Raw genomic sequence first — 22,320 nt, forward strand, 5'->3', positions numbered from 1 at the left:
ATCAGTTTTGCAAGGGATATGAGGTTCAGCTAAGAGATATCCCCTTCATCCTCTGACTGAGCTGGTCTTGCAAGAACACAATGGATTTGCAAATCCCAGCTAACAGGCTTAATTGACTAAAACAGGGGCACCTAACCTTCCACACAGTCACAAGCACTTCATGTCACCCCTCTCCTTCCCTCTCACACCTTCAACTACATTCAAATCTCAGTCACCAAGGAATTAGGAGAAATACAGCAGAGAACACAGGCTAAGGCCCTTGAGCAGACTTGTTGCATACTCTATCAGGGCCCCAATGAAAAGCTAATCCCACAGAAACAGATCCTCAGGAAGGACACGAAGGACAGACTATAGCACCTACTTATATTATCTAAGCAAATTAAATGCCCATTTTTTATTTGCCAGAGAGTGCTCATAGAATCATGAAATGGTTTGGGTTGGAAGGGACCTTTAAAGATGACCAAGTTCAAACTTCACTGCCATGGGCAGGGACATCTTTCACTTTCAGGTTGCTCAAAGCCCTGTTCAACCTGACCTTGAACACTTCCAATAATGGGACATTGACAGCTCTGGGTAACCTGTTCCAGTGCCTTGCCACCCTCACTGTAAAATATTTCTTCCTTATATCCAATCAAAACCTACCTTCTTTCAGTTTAAAACCATTGCCCCTTGTCCTGTCACAACAGGCTTTGGTACTTCCTCTGTCTTTCTCAGAAGGTCTTATAAGCTTTCGTATAACTTCATCACTTCTGTAAAGAAAACTTCCAATAGCCAAACTAATATTTATATGGTACTCAAAAAGACTGATCTACTTCATGACACAAACTCAGATTTCTTTTTTTATGGAAGTAAGGCAAAACAGTCATGTTGTCATTCACCTGTACATCATAAGCCTGAAACCAAGATAAATGCCTGGCCCATACTCCTTACCAAAGGTACTCTAGATTGGTGTGCAACCTCTTTCTACGGTGTTGATAATGCTTTGGTTACGTGAATAAGCTTTCCAAATCAGAAGATAAATGACAACCAACTTGGAGGGAAAGGCTTATTAGTTCAGATGGTCCTACCGTTGTTCTGTGGAAAAAGGAACCTCAGCAGAACTGTGCCAGCAGCACTCTGAAGTTTATCTGGGCACAGAGAGACTAAGAAATTAAACCTGCTACAAGTGGCCATGCATATCCAGGCTGCAGTTTGATCACCGACACAAGGTGACCTCAGGATAGCAAGCTGAGGTCAGCAGCAAGAGTACTATGCTCACAGCTAAGAATCAGTCCCAAGCAGTTAAGGTGCTGATAACATCAGAGGAAAGTTGGTCCTGGGCAGCATGCTGCCACTGCTCTTGTTGCAGCTGAGGTTTCAGGAACTTCATGCTGATAGACTTAATAAATCTTGTGAGACCTGAAGGGGGTGCAATATTGGCTTCACAAAGTCCATTTAGAAGCTGAATTTCTTGTTAAGAGTATAATGAAGTTTGACCATTAACTTTTTTTTAGATGCATTTACTCTTTACAGAGTCTTTGGGAAGGGGGAAGAATCCCATCCAGAAGGACTTAAAACAAAATTTGGGTTTAGGTGGCTTATAAAAGCATATTAAAAAAGGAGTTTTAGAAATTACATTAATACTGTAATCTATGAGAAAAGAATGACACTAAAATAGAACTGGTAAAGAGCTGCTGAAGAGCTCAAGTAACGTTCAAAAAATGGTGCTTGGACTGCCTCCAACACAACTATTTCCTCCAAACATTAATTAACAGAAGATGGTGGTCTATCTAACATATTAGATGTGATGAAGGGGGAGAGAGAAGTTCAAAAAAATCTTTAATATAGAAAAGGCAACTAAAACTTCTGGAAAAAGTCATACACATTTTCCTTTAAAAATAAAAAGGTTGTATTTGCATCTATGTCGCTGTATTAGGATGCATATTTACTTGATTCATATAGATCTACAAGTAATTATATTTGCTATATTGTTATATTGAATTACATTTATGCACAGTTCATTGAAAACACCCCTTTAAGCAAAATGTACTATAGCAATTAAACTTCATGATCATGAAGACACTTTTTTTCCATTAGAACTTCTTTGTATAGTCTCTTATTTAGTTTAAAAGCCCTTTTTTTCCTTTAATGGTACACGAGTATCCAAGGAAGTATGTTTTTGATGTTCAGAAGTCATTTAAAAAAAAAAAATCTATGAAGAAAGGTATAATACAATCTACTATGACAGGGCACAAATGAATCAACCTTTTACTTTTCTTGATGCTGCCTAAAATCCAGAATTCTCAGGCAAGTGAAAATTATACTAGTAATCTAATTCTAGCCCTTCATAAATCTGTCTATCACAAATCAAGCTGGAAAGAAAACCTTCACAGACCATACCTGGAGCTAAGACTTCCTGATACTCCCTAGTAACCCATTGTACAAATAAGCAACTTTTACTTCAAAGAAAGTTATTTTAAAAGGTTGGTGTTCTAAGAAGTTTAAAAAAGAATGACTTCCAGTCCAGTTAGATTGTTTCATTATGTGTTTGGGTTTTTCTTTAAGTTTCTCATAATTTCTTCCATTAGGACATGTATTTTAAAGAAATGAAACAAACAAACAAAGCACAAAACAAAACAACAAAAAAGAACAACAGAATCACCTCACAATTCTCACAGTTCCAAAACTCATTTTTTCTTGTACTTTATGAAAAACAGTTTAGTCAAATTTACATAAGCACATCAAGGATTTTTATGGAAAGAAGGATTTTGCTGAAATAGTCCAGCCAGAAGAAATATATTTCAAATATTGTGAAAATTATTTGAAAAGTAAGGAATGCTGAGCTAGAAATATATGCACATTTTTCATTTGAAATCCTTTTTTAAAAAAGTCAATTAGCCACAAATCCTGTAAGAATAGACACAGCTTTGATGTTCATGAAAATTTAAGTACAAGAAAATGTAATCTGTTTACTCCGGATAAAAGACTGTGGTAGCCCTACTTTCATTCAATAAGTAACGATACTCACTTTGAAGAATTATTTAAAATAAAAATTTTGAAAAAAAAAACCAACAAAAACCAACACATAATTTTAGTGACAGATAAGCTGTAATAGTGAAGCTGTGAATGCTGAGAGGACAACTTAGGTAAATCTAATCCAATGGGCCTACCAAAGAAAAAAAAAAAAAAAAAAACAGAACAAAAACTGAAAGTTTGCATCAGATACTTAGTTTTCTTTACCATCACTAACAATACCTACCTAATACTCCACAAATACAGTTACTGTAATGCATCTTCAATACTTGTTCTCCAGAACAATTCAGTTTTTTTACTTAATTTGAAAGTAAAGACATAACCGGCTGTTTGACATCACTTACGACAAGGATTACAGTAAACTTCACTACTACAGATCAAATGGAGACTTTAAAAATACTATCATGTTTAAATAGTGAAGATGGTAAAGTATTAAAAAAGTGAATCTTTAAGTACATTAATTCAAATTTCCATTCTGAAGAAAGTAAGTCTAATCAATTGAACAATGACTGAGAAATCATTGGCCAATAAAGGTCTACAACAACTAATAGTGCCTCACTAAACAGATATGTCCCTTTTCTTATCCAGTTTTATCTGCTTGCTTAGAGCAGGCACATAGCTTTTTTTAATGACTTCTTTACTGTAACAGCTCAGTAGAGCCTCTTTGTTTCAAATGAGTAAATTTCATTCACCTGAAATTGATGTGTCCAAACAAACCTAACTAAGAAGAGACACGAGGTCACTCTCTGTTGAAGACAACAGGACCATACAGGTCCAATAAAGCCAAATTTTTTAAACAAGCAACTGTTAACATTTTTGAAAGGAAAGTAAAAACAAATCTTTCCATGTATGTGAACAAACAAACAAAAAGCACAGTATTTGGAAGATATCAGATTTTTAGATCTGCGTGTGTTCCATCATGCCCTCCCCCAAAGCCTGCAGTTGAACACATGCTTTCTCAGTTTTGACTATCACTAATAAGAGGCCTTCCTTTCTAAATTGTTCTGTGAGTCATGATTTAACACTCTGTAAATGAAGCTCTTTATTATTTTTTTCTGATTTTAACCAACCTTCATAGATCATTTTTAAGGCTTCAGAATCCTGTGATTCAAAGAAGGATAGCAACTTCTACATGAACATTTCTTTCAAAGCACAAAAGTGACTCCAAATGCTTATATTTACATTTATAATTTACTGATGCTCACTAAGCATTCCTTTTTCTTTCCTTTTTGCCATGAATTTTTAAACAAGATGATCCAACTGAACAATGTACATGCAGTTCATTGGTAGTTTGCAATTAAATGTGTCAGGCATCTGTGAATGTCTTAACTGGCCCTGTGCAAGGAAAAAAAGGAATGGCTCTGAAATTTAAAAAGCACACAAAATTAAACAATGTTAATCTCTCCTACACAAACAAAAAGAAAATCTTACGTAAGCATCCATGCTATAACTATCAAATACAGATAAAGGCAATCAAATAGTTCCAGGTAGAACATGCACACACATACTGGTCTCTGGCAGTCAACCAAACCAGAAAATACTATCTGATGGTGCTAAGAAAGGAGGAGTTCAAGCATGCCCCTGATCCTTTCTTCCATAAAAAAAAAAATTAGAAAAACCTCCCAGCTTTCCAGTTAAAAAAATAAATCTCACAATAACTATGCCAAGGCAGTATGATGCTTAACTAAAACCTAGTTGGGTGGATTTGAAGATATACAGAACCAATGCAAACTTACGAAGTTCCTGTTCATTTATTTGTTCTATTTAAATTGTAACTTACCATTCAACCACCCAAATAAATAAATTACAGTTTTCTCCTAGACAAGAGAGTTTTAAATAGCTGTAGCTGTCTGATAGACTTGAAAAAGAAAACATTTAATTTACTCTTTAATTCACTCTTAATTATAGTATTCCAAGCCGGGGTAAAACATCTCAACTATGAACTCTCCAGAAGAAGAATAGTTACAGTCCTCTTTCTGTTCAGCCAGGGACCTAAAAAGCACAACATAGCTGTAAGATACAAATCCATCAAACCCAAGTTCTGAGCCGTCTGTGTGAAAGCTGGGCATGCATTTTCAGTGGATGTGTCACACAAGGGGCACTATTTAGTAGGAAATAATCCCTAGAAGTGAACCTATAGACCATGAAATGTAAGCACTTTCATCCACACCACATTGAAGTAAAATATGAGATTAGTGACACAAAAAGTTTAATACAAGCTGTTTACTGGTACCACTGTCCTCCAGGAAGTCTCTAAGTAGCTTCATGTGCATGATGAGAGACATCAGCAATCTTCATGAGAGTGCAAGCTGATGCCTCTCTGTCAAACAAGACCTTCTGGAGGCAGCAGTGAAGTTGCTGAAGAGCTGGGCACCACTGCCAGTTCTTTTAACTAGCCAGAATCTATTGGTGTATCAGAAATGGCAATGCACCTAGGACAGACAACTAAACCTTGTTCATCACTGGAAAGTACCAACTGCATTTTTTTAATTATACCTCACCACTGCAAACATCAGCACAATGAATAAAGTCCACACATTTCAAAAGCTGAAAAAGCTGTTTGTTGAAATACAGAGAAATTAATAATAGCGTACATCAATCAATCTACACATAAAATTGCAAATCTGTTGATAACTACAAACAAAAATATTTAACCAACAGGTTTTCTGGACCTCCTTAAGAAATAAATTTCAAAATATTTCCATCATTTAAACAAAATGTATCTCTCTGGTTTGCTGATCTTGGCTGGATACCAGGTACCCACCAAGCCATTGTATCACTTCTCTCTTCAGCTGGACAGTGGAACAGAAATATTACTAAAAGCTCATGGGTCCAGATAAGGACAAGAGGAGATTACTTGGCAATTATCATCATGGGCAAAACAGACTCGACTCGAGGAAATTCCTTTAATTTATCATGAATCAATTCAGAGTAGGGTAATCATAAATAAACCCAAAACTTAAAATGCCTTCCCCCCACCCCTCCCTTCTTCCCAAGCTCAACTCCACTCCTGAATTCTCCACCTCCTCTTGCCCATCACTGCAGAGGGACAGGGAATGGAGGATGTGGTCAGTCTGACACAACGTCATCTCTACTGCTCCTTCCTTCTCACACTCTTCCCTTGCTCCAGCATGGGGTCCCTCCCATGGGAGACAGTCCTCCACAAACTTCTCCAACACAGGTCCTTCATGTGGGCTGCAGTTCTTCATGAACTGCTCCAGTGCAATCCCTTCCGCAGGGTGCAGTCCTTCAGGAACACACTGCTCCAGCGTGAGTCCCCCACAGCATCACAAGTTCTGTCAGTAAACTTGCACCAGTGTGGGCTCCTCTCTTCACAGGTCCACAGGTCCTGCCAGAAGCCTGCTCCAACATGGGCCTCCCATGGGGTCACAGCCTCCTTCGGGCATCTCCTTGACCCAGCTGCAAGGAGACAGCTGGCCTCACCATGGGCTAAACCATGGGCTGCAGGGGAATCTCTGTTCTGGCACCTAGAGAACCTCCTCCCCTTTTTCTTCAATAACATGTCTGTCTGCAGGGCTGTTTCTCTCATGCATTCTCCCTCTTCCCCTCCATCTACTGTTGCACAGCCCGTTTCCACACCCCCAAGCCCCCTTCCTAAATATGTTATCCTGGAGGTGCTACCTCTGTGGCTGATGGGCTTGGCCTTGGCCAGCAGTGGGTCTGTCTTAGAGCCAGACAGGAGGGGACTTCTGGCAGTTTCTCATAGAAGCCACCTCTGTAGCCCCCACCACTACCAAAACCTTGTCACACAAACCAAATACACTCTCTGAGACTAGAAGTATACCAATGCAATCCTCCAAATCCCAACACTTTTGAAACCCAAGCACTATCCCAAACATTATCCCCAGAAAGCATCATAATATAGTTTTTTCTATGACATTTTACTGCCCAAAGATCAGTCTGACTACTTATTTTTCCTCTACAGCTTATTTTGATGTTTATAACAAAATACTTCAGGCAAGTCTTTGTTTTCAGTCACAATACAAACCTATTGACCTAGAATGGTTACTCAACTTACAAATACATCAGAAGAAAAAAATGTTGAAAAAATAATTTAAAATATTACCAGGGAAACTGGACACAGGTTAAGAAGCTGGCAGCTACTTACCATTTAGCAACACCAAAGTGTATTAACAATTACTGCTAAATGCTACTTTTCTCAATAACTCTCTAGGCTGTATTAATTTTTAATAATGCCTCAGCAGACTTTCATTATAGTGTTTTAAAGATCTCATTTTGCTACACTAAGTATAAGCTATTTACTTGAATTTCAATTTTCTAAATAAATAGAAATGCCAAGGAGTTTTTCTGAAGTCAGGATTTGTTTTTAGACCACAAACAATTTCCTCCTATCTCCCAGGAAATCCTCAGGATTTCTTAAAGGAATTTTAAATCAAAATTAATGTTTGCTGCACTGTCAGCTGCAGCTTGTACCATGTCCTGCTTGTACTACGAAGTACGTGCTCTCCTCAATAGCGTATAATCTACAAAATGCATACATAAGGAAATTTTTAAACCAAAGACTCTTCAAAATCTAATGCAGAAAAAAAAAAAACAACATATATATATATATAGCCAGTTAAGATGTACTGCTTCACTAAAAAAAAAAAATCCAACTCTCATCCTCAAAAATGCCACACACCCCCAAAAGTCCTAGTACCTATAAGATAATATAGAAAGACACAACATGATTGTAGACATAGTCCAGAAAACTGAATCCCTATGTCAGCATGCTGGCGCCAGTTTAGTTCAGGTTACTTAACCAGCTTCCTTACCAAGGAAGCCCTAAAATCTATTTTAACTGCACAAGGAGCATATGAGAGAGAAATTTTGAAATAATAATTTAAACAAGGCACTCCTAAGATTTTTTTGACCTCCAGAAAGGATTTAGATTGTATCAACACTTCAGGCTTCTTATGGCTTTTTCTACACATCTGGATAAGATCAGGTTTTGGTACAAGACACATCTAGGATTGATCTCAGCCAGAAGAAAATACATTATGTATGCTGTTCCCTTTTCAGAGTGAAGAAAGTTTTGGCTAAAAAAAAAAAATAAGAGCTTGACTGACTTTTGACTGACTTGAAATAAGTTGAAAAGCCAGTTATGTCGTAACTAGTGCAGAAGAGCTCAAATACAAGTATTTGCATCCATTCTAACTTCAGAGGACAAGCTAGAACCACAAACCGAAGCTGTGAAAAACAATTAAAGAGCTTAATTCGGGACTACAAAAAATAAAACAAAAAAACAAACAAAAAACACCCACAACAAAACAAAACAAAAGGTATTTTCTGCTTACACTGAAACCTCTTAACTGCTTTAAGTTTAGTTTCAAGAGAAGGACTTTTTACTTAAAAAAACCTCAACAATTAAGCATTTCAAAATCCACATGTGGCCTTAGACTCCCGTATTAACAGATGGTGGTAATTCCCTCAGACACTTCAAAAATTAATAAAACATCATACAACCAGTCATTTCAAGGTCTCTGTAAATCCAGGAGGACACTGCATCACTGAGAGACAATTACCTGTTATACTCAGGGTTTTCCACTTTTATTGTTAAAAGTGTTTTTCAAAGGTAAAGCTTCCTTTCAGTGGTATAAATTCTTAATTGCTATACTTCATCTAAACAATATACTTACACTCTTTTGTGCTGATTTTAAGAACAGACTAAATTGGAGATGCATGAGACTTGACGGTCTAAAAGGTATCAGTTTATACAGTTTAGCCTCATTCAGTTGAACCTTCTGCTTCCCCTTTCCCATCTTCCTTTTGAGTGCTACTTGTAGTTACACTAAAGGCTTTTAATACATGTTTTACATGTATTTGCATTAGCTTGAGCTGTTGTATTTCTGAAGAAGTGATAGCTTGCTTAGTAAACTACACCTTCAAGTGAGAAAAAGGATTACAGACTTGAAAACTGTTTAACTGAACCAGGACATGCAACGAAGCAAGTAGATCCGGATTTCTTCTTAATTAGAATTTTTTTTTTTTTAAGTTATTCTACTATAATTAGTTTTCACTTGTAATACAAACCACTTATATTAGTAATAAGGGAAATCATTCAGAATTGTGAGAACTGGCAATAACCTGCTCCAGGCTTTTAGGAAATACCTGTAACTATCAAGCTCCTCATTAAAGAACAGCCTGCTCCAAAGACAGCATCAACTCCTCTTCAGTGAGCACCACCTTTAAAATGTTAAATACTGTACTGTATCAACTGTCAAAGACTGATTCTTTCTCAGTGACTAAGCCAACACAATGTTCCAGTCACAATGTGTTTATTATCATACAAGTTACTTTGAACAAAAAAAATATTTTCTTTGTGTGAAACCTGACTAATAAAATTTTGTTACACAATCATCTTTGCTTAATATATTATGGTTTCTAAGTTACATATAGTTCTATGCACATAAAATGCTATTGAACCTTTAATCTATACATATTAGACTTTATATAAAGTCATGAAACTATTCTTTCCAACAAACTCAAGGCAGAACTTGAACAACTTTGGCTCTATACTGAATATTATTATTTTTTTCTGTTCTCAAGCATGTGTAACTTTGAAGACTATGCCAATAGCTCTTCTATTTTAATTTCAATTCATGCTAATTCATTGAAGAACTACTTACAATACATGTTAAGAGCCACAAAATTTCACTAACTCAGTATTAAGCCATTAACTTCATACATTTTCAGCGGAATATCAAATGTAGCTACATGTTATATTTCTGAAATTCAATAAATAAAGCTTACCTACAACCATAACTATGATCTGCAGAACTGACAGACACTCTCGGGTTTGTGTGTTTCATCTAAGGCTATCTATTACCAAGCAGGCACAACAGATGAAAAGCAAACACTCACTGCTGTGGCTTATGGAAGTCTGTTTTCTTTCTTGGCTGCATGTGGTGCAAATTGTCCTTTGCTGGGTTAGGCATAACAATATTGACTGGATTATTTGTGGTAGATATTGCAGCTCCTACTGTGAGATGAGGAAAAGGGTTGCTCTAATTAAAAGGCTTCCCAGACTCCACCTCCCACTTTTTGGAAAGGAAGCACTGTTATCTGCACAAGGAGAATAAAGATCTAAATGTGTGAATGATTAAGGGACTGGAGCATCTGACATACAAAGAAAGGCTGAAGAGAGCTGGTATTGTTTAGCCTTAAGAGGAGAATGAAGAGATCTTATAAATGTGTATGTGCATTTGTAGGAGGGATAGGGTGAACAGGGAGTAGAGACAAGGGAGACAGACCATTCTCAGTGGCACCCACTGACAGGACAAACAGCAATGGGTGTACAAAACTCCACTTACAACAAGTAAAAACTGAACATGGAAGTCTCCATTCTCAGAAATATCCAGAACTGAGCTAGACAAGGCCCTGAGCAACTTGCTCCAGTTGATTCTGCTTTGACCATGAGCTTTTGTCTAGGGACACCCAGAGGTCCCTTCCATTCTTAACTGTTCCGCAATCCTTTGAAGTTTCCGTGATTCTGCTAGTCTATGAAAGTGCTCTGATAATGAAGTTTTGTAGTGTTAGTGCCAAAGAGAAGGATGAAGAGGCAGGATCATTAACATGACTTGGATGAAAAGAAAAGTGTGTTGAATATGAGCCCAGAACAGTATGTTAGAGTTTATTTTCAGACAGACTCAATTCACTTCAGCATTGGAGAGCAGATGCAGCTCTAACAGGCTCTTCTTCTAAGTCCATTTCTGCATTCACAGAATGCTACCTCAGCTATTAGAAGATGCAATGGATGTTGCAACCTTTCCACAAGGAACAAAATGGATGAGAAAATCTTTCAAATCACCTAAAAACTGCATAAAACAAAACCCAGAAGATTTCTGCAGGGTGTTTGGGGATATACATAACCATAGCTGAAGACACACAAGCAGCAGCAATGAAGACTTGTGGAGCCCCAGAGACTGAAACATGGAGCAGGGGCTTCACAAATCTCTTTAGTGAAAAAGAATTAGAAGAATGAAGTAGCTCCCACCTCCTGAGCATCTTGCTTGGAAAATCTTATTCAGTCAAACAAAGTCTTACACAAATGCTTCCATAAGTTTCAGCTACTCAGCGTATCGATATTAACAGCTAGGCCATCAGTCACAGATTTGAGTCACAAATACCACACATCTTGCCATTTACCAAAACAGATAATGTATTTCACTGGAGTAACAGAAGGAAGAGAGGGGATGCTGATATTAAATTTTTTTGACAACTTTATGGCAGGAAACTTCTTGGTCATGGAAGAGTATGCTGAGGCAAACAATCCTATTGCACATGTAAACACTGAGTTTCAATGATGGCTTTTGTTGGGGCTCTCAGTCTCAAAAGAAAACAGCAAACATCACCAGCCATAAAAGTATAACACGCCACTAGTAAGATTCTGTACCCACAATGCCTCTTTGAGAGATCCCTTGATAAGTTTCAGTTATTAAGATAAATATTATTATTTGAAGAAGAATGAAGCTGCATTCTTCCTACAAAATTGGGTTTTCTTCTCATTTCAGGAAACAGCTTTTGCCCCTATGTCTCAATATTGCAATTCCTGCAGCTAATGCCCTCCTGCAAAGGTGCTGAATCCCCAGGTCCATTCTCCAAACCACTGGAAAGCTCGTTCTTCCTGCATAACTTCCTTCTTCTACATTTGTAGGGCTTTACCCTTTCCAAACCTTTAGGTACATTTGCTGGAGAGATGGAGATATTCAAAACCAGCCTGGATGCATTCCTGTATGACCTACCCTAGGTGAACCTGCTTGACCAAGGCTGCCACAGAAGAGTCAATACATTCTCTACGTGTGCTCCAGTCTATTGCACAAGGTGCTACCTCTACTTCCTACACTGATGTTTAGGCTCAACACCGGATGGTAGCACATGAGCTCTGGTCTGTTTGGAAGTGATAGGACATGTCAGTGAGAAATAAACACACTCCAGCCTTTTGGAGATTCACAGGTCTTTCAGAGACCCCCAGTGACTAATGTAAGATGGCCTTCACGGGTCCTCTGAAGACTGCTTGTTTCAGACTCACCTGGGAAATCAACTTGCTGCAACACAGTGCGTATCTACAATAGCAGTCTTGCTAATGCTGAAACCCAGGTTGCATTGAACTGCCTTGCCAGTGCACCCACATTCCCATATTGTCCTTGGACATCCTAGTCCATCCCCAGACTAGATGACCTCCAGAAGTCCCTTCTAACCCCAACTACTCTGTAATACTGTGAGATGCTGCAAAATTAGAGATGATAAAACTCTGTAGCCACATTCTGATGTCTATGTTCTACTGGAAGGGAGAGACAGATTCCCCATTCTGCTAGCTATAAAACACAAATTCAACTTTAAGTAAGAATGTTCCCCTGATTTTAAATAAGCTTATATATATATTAATTAGAGGTCCTTAACACTAAAAGTGACATAAGCAGAATTTTAGTTCACAATTAAATCAAGACATGTTTTTGGATGCAGTGAGCTACACAAGGTATTGCTGAAGAGCAAAAGGAAACTCTGATCGGTCAGGCATGAGCAATCCAAGACAGGGCTTGGCTTCAGTCAGTTCATTACTAGCATGTAACTCATGGTTACTATTCTATATTTAATGAAAGCGTACCTTACTGTTTCCTGTAACTCTGTAGTTTGTACAGGTTCCTTTGTGAGTCAAAGGACATGTTTCCAAATTCATATTTGTGTTGCACAAAACAGAAGAGCACAAAATGAAAAATAAAGTGTGCTATAGTGGCTCTTCAAGCAGACAATCAAAAGTCAATAAAAGTTATAAAACATTATGTAACTGAGTATTTGTCACAGAATATGAAGAACTAAACAGAAAAACAAAACAAAACAAAAAACCAAACAACAAACAAAGAGTGAGATCATGTAAAACTGATTACAATGCTGTATAGCTGGTACTGGAGTTAGTTTAGAAGGCTCTATTCAGAGAATAATTATTTCCAGCCTTCTTTCTACAGTGTACCAATATGACAAAAGCCATCAGGTACCAAAAAGCATGATTAAATGTACTCAAATGAATAACAATTTCACTTATAAGTTAATGTCTTGCCCTATCTCCCTTTCAGCTAATTCAAAAATCTAGTACCTATTCTGCATAGTTAGGAAAAGCTTCCAGCTGTAAACAAAGGACCAGCGGAAAAAACCCATCATTTTCCAAATACAGAAGTCAAGCATTTGTAAACTGTTGAATAGCATAAGCAGTATTCACATTTATCCAATCTTTCAGTGAGTTGTTACATTGGGTTGCATCAGTGAAATTGTTCAATTTTAAATTAATGCAGGGCAGTCACATTATAGGGTTGTATTAATAGAAATAAATTGACATCACTGGTATAAATCTCAGTAACACCAAAACTACTTAGACTTACTGAAGATTATTATTTTCCATGTACTTCAAACCAGAATAAACTCCAAACCACAAAAATTACCAAAATGCAAATTTCAGCAGAGTCAGTAGGCTAATCAGAAGTTGAAGTCCTTCTCTACTGGAAATAACAAATAATCTTTCTCTTAGAGATTAATGCCATTAACATTCTTCCTAAATTTTAAGTTTTGAAACTATAGCTCAAATAGCTGAAATCCACCATAATCCTATAGCTGAAACAGGTAATTCTATTGTTAAGGGAGAAATACGTGACTCTCCACAAATAATCCCTCTTTTTTTTTAATTGTTCATTAACCTTACGTTGCATATCATATATTGAATATTGTATCTTTCATAGTACATCCAAGCCAAACCTCCACAACACAGAAGCAAGAGGTACATCATCAAATTCAGAACTGATGTTTCAAAGGATCTGCTGCCTCTGATTATAAAAACAAGTTCTAAATTTGATTAAGACTTAAGGAAAGCTTAGGAGCTCTGTTTATGCCAGAATTAATAAAACTCCACAATGGGGTATTCCTAAAATGGTGAATGGTAATTAAGGATTAAATTCCATCAAAAAATAAACAGAACTTCACCAACATAAACACACGCCACTATGCTGACCCTCTGGCCACCAGGCACATACAAAATATTGACAAGTGAGGTAGCTGTAATCATACTGATCCATGTAAAGTACTACAAAATGCTCTAGCAACAGGAGAGCAATCCAAGTTGATTTGAAATGGCAGATTTACTGAGACAGATTAAGATACCAAAAAAAAAAAAAAGAAAAAGTGCAGTACCAAGCAACGAACAGGTAAGATTAAGAGATTGATTTAAAATAGCTTGGATAGCTTATTAAGTTAACACTGCTGTGTTAATACTGTGCACAGTACTTATCAGGATATAAAAGTCTCAGTTTTGGTACTAACTTAATCACAGATTTCATTCCACTTTGAGTAAATTAAATATGACATGAAAGGGGAATGAACGCTCCAGTGGGAATTTAGAGATGATGTTGCAGTTTTGGGGTGTTGGTTTCTGTGGGTTTTTTAAGGATGTAAAATTGAAAGTGATTCATATTTGAAAAGCATGAGTGGAGACACTGAAAAGCATTAACAGGGAAGAAAAAACTGCACCACAGCCTCTTAGACATCAGCCTCATGAATGCCATCAACAAGCCATGTCCCTTGCCTTCTATCCCTCTAAGCACTCATCTAAAAACCAAGGGGTGTGGATGACAGTGAGGGAAAATATGAAGGGGAAAGACTGGTGTATAACCAAGTACACACCTTAATGCTCTACTCTTGTAAAACACACAGTTTAAATGGGGAATCAGGTCACAGTTTTATAAAAATAACATCTTGATAGAGAAAGGTGCTAAGCTTTTCCTTGATGCAAAGGGATAAAACATAGGTAGGGTCTCAAGTGGGAGTAGAAGGAAAGGCCAAAGACTGAGGGTGTTTTATTAATAGCAGTCTCAGAACTTTATCACTTCAGTGTGACAAAATAATAAAAGCACCTTTAGGTATTCACCTCTCTTATAATTCTTGAACTGAATCCTGTAAAGACAAGTAAGATGTAAAGCTAAGAAGAAAATAACTGTTCAGAGTTAAGTGGTAATGAATACTCAGTGTTATGCTCACCATGACAGATTTTAAAAAGTTATTGTCTATAGAAATGTATCAATCCATCACATCAGAACCATAGCAGATTCCAAGCCACCTGCTGAGATATCACTAGTGCTTCATGACTGATAAAAGGACTGAAAAAACTTCCGACCCATAAACACCTACTGTAAAAGCCTAGGTAAAAAAGCCAAAAAAAATCAATCAGTTATACTAAAAGAAATTAAGTGAACATTCAGTCATTCAAAGATTTTCTGCAATGGAAATTACGTTTTCCATCAAAATACCAGTAAATGACAACAGCTATAGTACCCTTAAGTAGCTGCCCCATGGAACACTATTACAATTTCTTGCATTTGATACTGGTCTTCTCCTACAGCTCTGGTAGCTCCTACAGTAACTTCCAGACATAACTTAGTATGGAGATAATATGAGCAGGATAAAAATGGATCAGTGGGACAGACAATACCTTGGACAAGGACTGTCACCTCCAGTTAAGAATTACATAAAAAAAAAAATTCACACACACAAAAAAAGCCCCAAACTTTGCTTTTTTGGATAATATCATCTATCAGCAGAGAATTATGCTACAAAAATGGTGAGGCTTCTATCAAGAAAATGGAGTAAGATTCTCAAGCTAGCAAAGGTAGTTCCATAAGAGAAACAGAAGTCACATCATGGTGGTTAAAGCTCACAAGGCCCACGCTTTCTCAAAGTACAACAGCATTCAACAACAAATGTGATTTTTTCCTCCCCACACAAGAGAAGAACTGTGCCATAGGATGTTGCAGCAACAAAAACGGTAAATGGGTTCAAAGAACTCAAGTATCAAAAGCCAACTTCAGCTCAAGAAGACTCTTAATGTTTGAAGAACTACCAATGGAAAAAAAAAAACAAACTACAATTAAAAAAAAAAATAATCTTTCTTACATGTGCCTCTCTTTACATTCTTCCTCATGACCACTACTACAGAGAGCCTGTAGGGTGAGAAGGATCTCTCGTATAATCCAGCCCATTTGTTCTGAAGCTGAAAATGCCACTCATGCAAGTACACAATGTGACAGAGCACTAAAAAATGGCTTTCTTCTTGTGATGGGTGACTAACACTGAAGTAGGATGGAACAGCCAAGAAAATCAGAAGAGCTACGCAAAAACGTGGGCTGTAGTCAACAAGAACAGCAAGAGACTTTTTGAACTATGCCTGATGTTTGACCTACTTCTTATAAGCATCCTCTTAGCCTGATAAAACATACGTAAAAGCTTTCCAGATTGCACAAGTAGAACTCTGGTCAGCTACACCTGCATAAGAAAATAAAAATCTGTTCAAATCTACATCACATCATCTGTTGAAGATGCGTAGGTAAAATGAGCAGCATGTGTCAGCACAAGTCACAATTTTTAGTATCCTGTTCACCTTTCTTCCTTCACACTGCTGTAAAATCAGTACTACAAAACTCAAAATCAAAAATTCTAGGAAATTCAAAATGGAACAGAGAAAGCTTTCTAAAAGTTGAGAAACAATGCCAGTTGTGTAGTCACGTCTGATGAAAGCTGGCCAGACAAGAGACAGTTCAAAATATACACTGAAAGGAAAATTCCCAAGGCCATTAACATACTGGAAAAGCAGAGAATTAAGGAACTCAGCAAAAATAATGAAACACTATTCAATACATGTTATAGGAAAACTAATTAAAGCAATGTGTTAAAATTTTGAAGTAGGAAATAAGCAAAACAAAAATACACTTGAACTAGAAGAATACAGGTGGATAGACTGACCCACTTCCACCTTAATATCATACTTGCTGGAGCACATGGTGCAGAACTTTATTTTAAACAGTCTAATACATATCATAAATATAAAAAGGTATCAAGAAGCAAAGAAACTATGGAGAATAACAGCAAGCACATCTATCATAGCAATAACAACATTCTTGACAGTACCCTAAGAAAACTAACAGAGCTGTTCAAAGGGGAAAGGCTTCTTCATCAATAGAAGCACAGAATTGGTGTCAAAATATCCCCAAAGAGAAATCACTAAGAGCAATTAGAGGATTATGTTGTTTGCAAGGAAAGCTTTTTCCAGCTTGGTGCTTTGCAGTACACACAAGGGTCAGTGAACACATATGTCAGATCATGCTGAACCTGGGAATTCATATTAGACCCATGGACCAAAATAAGCACCATCATAGAAGAATGCATGAGGAATAATGAAGACTTCTCTCCTCTTTCCAGAAATGTAAAAAGAACTGGACGTAGTTCATGGGCATTAGCATATGAAGGGCTGAACTGTCTCTCCATTATGTTTTCCACTGTAATGCTAAACAAGGAAAAATAACACAAGCAATACTAGAAACTCTACCAAGTGATACTCTATTAAACAAATTCACCAGTAGAATAGAACTTTGAATTCATAGCAAGTTCAGAGGAGAAAAAAAAAAAAGAAAAAAAAAGTGTCTCCAAATAAAAGGAAAGCATCAAGAGAAACAACTAATCCTGTAAACAGCATAGGCATGCCCAAGAACAAAATACTGCCTGAGCAGAAAGTCAACTGTTAAAATTTAGCAAAGCTGAAAATCCAACAACATATTAGACACGGAAAAAGATTTTCAGCACTGCATAAAAAGTACTTCATCACCTCACAGATACAGTAAATCCTGGTGTCCATCAGCATCAGAAGGTACCACATGAAGGAAGTCTGAAATGCAGTAACAAAGATCGCAGTGTGGGGCCACCAAAACAAACATTTAAAGGCAAAAACTGTATAAGACAAACCCTGAGAAGAAATTCAACAGGAAAGAAGAGTGACCATCTCTATGACAAGGGCAAGTCAAACCAAAGTTTTGTCTCAGACATTTGCTGCTGCTTCAATGCAGGTGCAGGAAGAATGAAAAGACTTATTTAAGAAGAGAGTAGTAGTCTCAGACAAGAAGATTTTTAAAAAGTATCTCAATCTATAACTTCTGATTCTCCCCAATAATAAAAGAAGTTGCAGCTATGCAGAATTCTGTTACTAAAAAGCTATAACCAAATGGTTTATAGATACCCAATATGGTATACTATAGGTTATATTTCTTTCAAAGACTTAACATATCAACTGATATATCAAACTTAGATCAGCTCTATAAGCACTGTCCACTCATTATCATGCTTGCATCAAATGTCATTTAGAAATTGTAAAGGTTGGAATGAAGAAAAAAAAAAAAAAAGAATAAAGTTCTCTCTACCTCCACTCACCTCTCAAAGAATGCTTCTAAAGCACAAAACTGCATTTTATTCAAAGTTGCTATTATAATCCTTAATACAGAATCAGATCATGTTTAGTAGTTTAGAGATATGTCATTAGCTTTACTTTGTATCTGATTGTTTCAGTGTGAGTTTCAAATGGGAAGTTTCAAATACACAAATGTAAGTTTCCGACATTCACTGCCCTGAGAATAGAAAGATTAGCAGACACAATGTAACTTCTCTCTGCTGTGGGAATACAGACTATCGTATATTCGAGTCCATCTGTTAAGTAATGACTGATCCAGAATGCATCGCTACTGCAGCAGACTCCCAAGCAGTTTCACATTCATATATGTCTCTCAATGCTGAAAGCAGTGTTAAACACACTTGCATTTATTTTTAAATATAAGCATAGTTTTCAGCAATAGGAATTAATTAGTAGGTAGATCTTGTAGGCAAGCACTGTATGTCCTCCACACAAATACCAAAACATTCTAACCTCCCCCACAAAAGACAAGCCAATGTTAGTCCAGTTGCTGATGCATTAACAGCCAGCATTAAAATAAGCTTAAATATCAGTAAGAAGAATGAAAGAAGAATACCAGGAAACTATTAAATATCTTTGGATCTGTTATGACCTATACAAAGCCAGTTAACAAAATAACTGCATGTCATTTCCTTATTTTGAGTGTTACTTTTAAAACAATGGGTAATAATCCAATAAAGTTATGATGACTTGTACCAGACTTGTAAAAAAAATTATTTATGAATCACATTTCAGTTAAGTGTCAAAAAGCTTGTAGAGAGGAGTGAGAAATATACCAGATTACTGTTTCAATAGATTCACAAAACTATTAGGGCTTTAACCCTGTGTGTTCAGATAAACCATAAATATTAAAATGATCTGACCAAACCATGTCTTTCCCTGCATGCTGCAGCTTTTCCATTCCGCCTGTGCCAGGTCAAATGCAAAAAACTGTCAAACAGAAGAATACATCATTCTAAACTGTTTGAAACAAAATGCATTCTCTATATGAGTGGAGGTTAGAAGTGTTAAACTCATTTGAAACAAAGGCAGTTTCAATTAATTGCTATTCAGTTTCAAGCATTTTGCTATCCTGTTTTATATGCAAAAAATGAAGATATTTCATTGACTGAACTGCTTCACAAGCTTTGCTGCAGAAAATGTTGCATTCAGGAGGAGCAGCAAATTGCACATAATTGAAAGTGATTCATTTTTAGATCCACTCGTTTGGCTTCTGTAGGTTCCTCAGGCTTTGGTGTAGGTAGCGCAAAAACATTAAGTCATACAGTCCTGCAGTAACTCTTTCGCTCCATGAAGTGAGCAGATGACTAAGGAGCTACATTTTAGCATCTTCTCCTTGTTTCAAGCTATTTACCAGTGTATAACAGTATTTTGTAATGCACAGACCTTAAACAAAATTAGCAACAGCTCTTACTTTGCAGACAAGAACGTGTTTTGGAAAGCATGGCGGATTACTAAGACATGAGCAACCCAATACCATACTGCAATACAACTAACTCTTTATTACAGATATTAAAGCATATTAAATCCTTGCAAAAAATCTCCCTCCTCCCCCTTCCTCTACATATAATACACAACAAGCTCTAAGCTAACGGGGTTAAACCTTCACATGTTTCAGCCACTAAGAAAAGATACCAGCTCAGGCTGCTTTTTAAAATATTTTTCAATTAAAACCAGATAATACGTTCACGCCACTCTTCTTCCAATGAGGAAGCCATGAGGTTATAGGGCAGCGTCCAGAACACGAAACTGCAAATTACTTAATCTCCTTATTTTTCACATTGTGAATTGCACACACTCCCTCTCTGCAGGAGACGGCCCGGGGGAGGCACTGGGAAGGGGAAGAGTGGCCTGTGTGCACTAGGTAGGGTCCTGCGTGGAGTTTAGGGAGCGCTGGGGGGGCTTCTGACACACGCACGACGAGGAGACGAGCAGGTCGCGCTATTAACGAGGAGAGAGAGGAACAAGAGGAGTTTGGGAAGGAAAGATGGTTGGAGAAGGGCCGTACGTGTAGGAGGGACACGGGGGCAGGGAAAATGAAGGTCCCTTTCGGGTTGCACAGGGCGGGGGATGAGTAGGGAGCAGCCCCGGCAGGAGGTGGGCAGCGTCGGCCGGTGCCCAAGGGCCCGCTGCCCGCCGGGGCGTCACCGGGGCGGGGTGCCCGGCCGCTTACCAGGTTCAGCACCGTCTCCACGATGTCCCGGTTGCTGACCTCCCCGACCTGGATGAGTCCGATGAGGACGGCGAATTTCATCCGAATATTGCGGATCGGCACCGACGGGTTAATCATCCCCGCGGGGAGTACCACGGACCCGGAGCCCGACGCCCTCAGCTCCCCCATCACCGCGACGCTGCTGCCGCCGCCGCCGCCTGCACCGCCGGCCCCAACGGAGATGAGTCCCGCGGGCTGCGGGTCCGGCCCCGTCACCGGCTTCTCGCTCGCCATTTAACCCCCGCCGTTACCGGCACCTGCCGCCGCCTCCCCGCCCGGCCGCGCCGAGCCGCGCATCCACCGCAGTCGCACCCGGCGAAGCCGCAGGGAGCCGGCCCGAGGCGCAGGCACCGTCCCAGGAGCCGCTCCCCCGCTCCGCTATAATGAGTGATTATTATGGGCGCCGATGCCCCGTTAGCCGAGGGCTTTCCAGCGGAGCCGCCTCCCCGCCGCGGGGCGAGAGGAGCAGGCGCCGCCGAGCGCAGCGCGGCGCGGCCCGGCAGAGGCGAGCGGCGCGCGGAGCTGGCGACGGCGCGGGCGATCGCAGCTGCCGCTGTTGTTGTGGAGCCGAAACCGCCGCCGCTCACGCCGCCATGTTGCCGCCCCCTGCCTGCGGTAGCCGCCAGGGCGCCTGCGCCGAGCCCGTCGGGGGGCGTGGCCGGCCTTGTTCCCCCCAGCCGGCCGGGAGACAGGTGTGCAGGTGCACGGGGTCCGCGCTGCCACCGCGGCGGCGTGAGGGGCCGCGCTGTGGCGCGGAGCCGCCGCCTCCCGCCGGGCTGCCGCGCACCGGCGCCGCCTGAACTGGCAGGGTGGCGGCGCCCGCCGGCTTCGACGCGGGGCCGCCGCGCCTGGCCTCGCGCCGCCGCCCCAGGGCGCCCCCTGCGGGAGGGGCGGGCCGCAGCCCCACCCATCGGGCTGCCCGCCGCGGGTGGCGGCCCTGGGCTGCCGCAGGCATCTGTCCAGGGGGGTGTCCCCTCCTGCCCTCCCTTCGGGCATGGGGAGGGACAGGGGAAAGCCTGGGGTCTTCCAGCCTGAGCTAGTGTGCTGCTTGTTCAGGAAGAGGGATATTTTTCCAGAGTTCGTGTTGACGCACTCATGGTTCTTGGTGGTGGTGTCACGTACAGAGATGTCTAGTTGACAGCAGTTTTACTCAGCCCGTGGGTTTCAGTGGTGCCTCATGGCAATAAGCATTGTATCAAGCCTCTCCAGTATTATATCAGAGAAACAGAAGTACCTCTGATGTTTTGAGGAGGGTCTAATTATTATAATAGTTAGCTGAATAAGGTTGTATATATTTGCTCTACATGTGCTGGAGATAATCCATCATCTGTTGAACAACATGTTCTGTCTTGACTTCGATGTGACTGTCATGGCAGAGTTGAATTTTACAACAAATCTTATCACCTGATCTTAGAAAACCATGCATCCTGTCTCTCCTGTAACCCCAAATTTGGGAGTTTGCCTGGATTGACGGTCCTCCTTATATCCAGTTTTAGATAATAAACTGCATAAACACAGTGAATCAGCATGACTCAATCACTACATCCTCCAGGATTACAGCAGCTGCTCTAAACTCTGCCAAGAGAAGACGGAGAAGACCTCAGATCTGTACTATGAGATGCATTATCTCTATGTAAATACAGTATGTTACATTTACTTGTTTGCTATCCACTATCCACTATGGACACTATCCATAGCCCAGATGCACAGACATGACTAAAACTGTGGGAATCAAAGGACTGACATAATTTCAGAAAGACGCGAAAGATGGGGAGAAAACACAAAAGATTGGTTATGGGAG

At 39.4% G+C, this 22,320-nt stretch overlaps 1 protein-coding gene across 4 annotated transcripts in view; it reads right to left on the minus strand.

The window, feature by feature from the left end:
* NBEA (neurobeachin) overlaps window positions 1-20,753 on the minus strand; it is a gene marked incomplete at both ends in the record, with an annotated part of 484,059 nt that extends 463,306 nt beyond the window's left edge. For all 4 annotated transcript variants that reach the window (XM_080363323.1, XM_080363325.1, XM_080363322.1 and 1 more), the window contains one exon: window positions 20,481-20,753. In XM_080363323.1, coding sequence (XP_080219449.1) covers window positions 20,481-20,753 — 273 coding nt within the window. The remainder of the gene's footprint in view (window positions 1-20,480) is intronic.
* Between the last annotated feature and the right edge of the window lie 1,567 nt (window positions 20,754-22,320).

This window comes from Nesoenas mayeri, assembly GCF_963082525.1.
Source record: "Nesoenas mayeri genome assembly, chromosome: 1".
NCBI lineage: Eukaryota > Metazoa > Chordata > Aves > Columbiformes > Columbidae > Nesoenas > Nesoenas mayeri.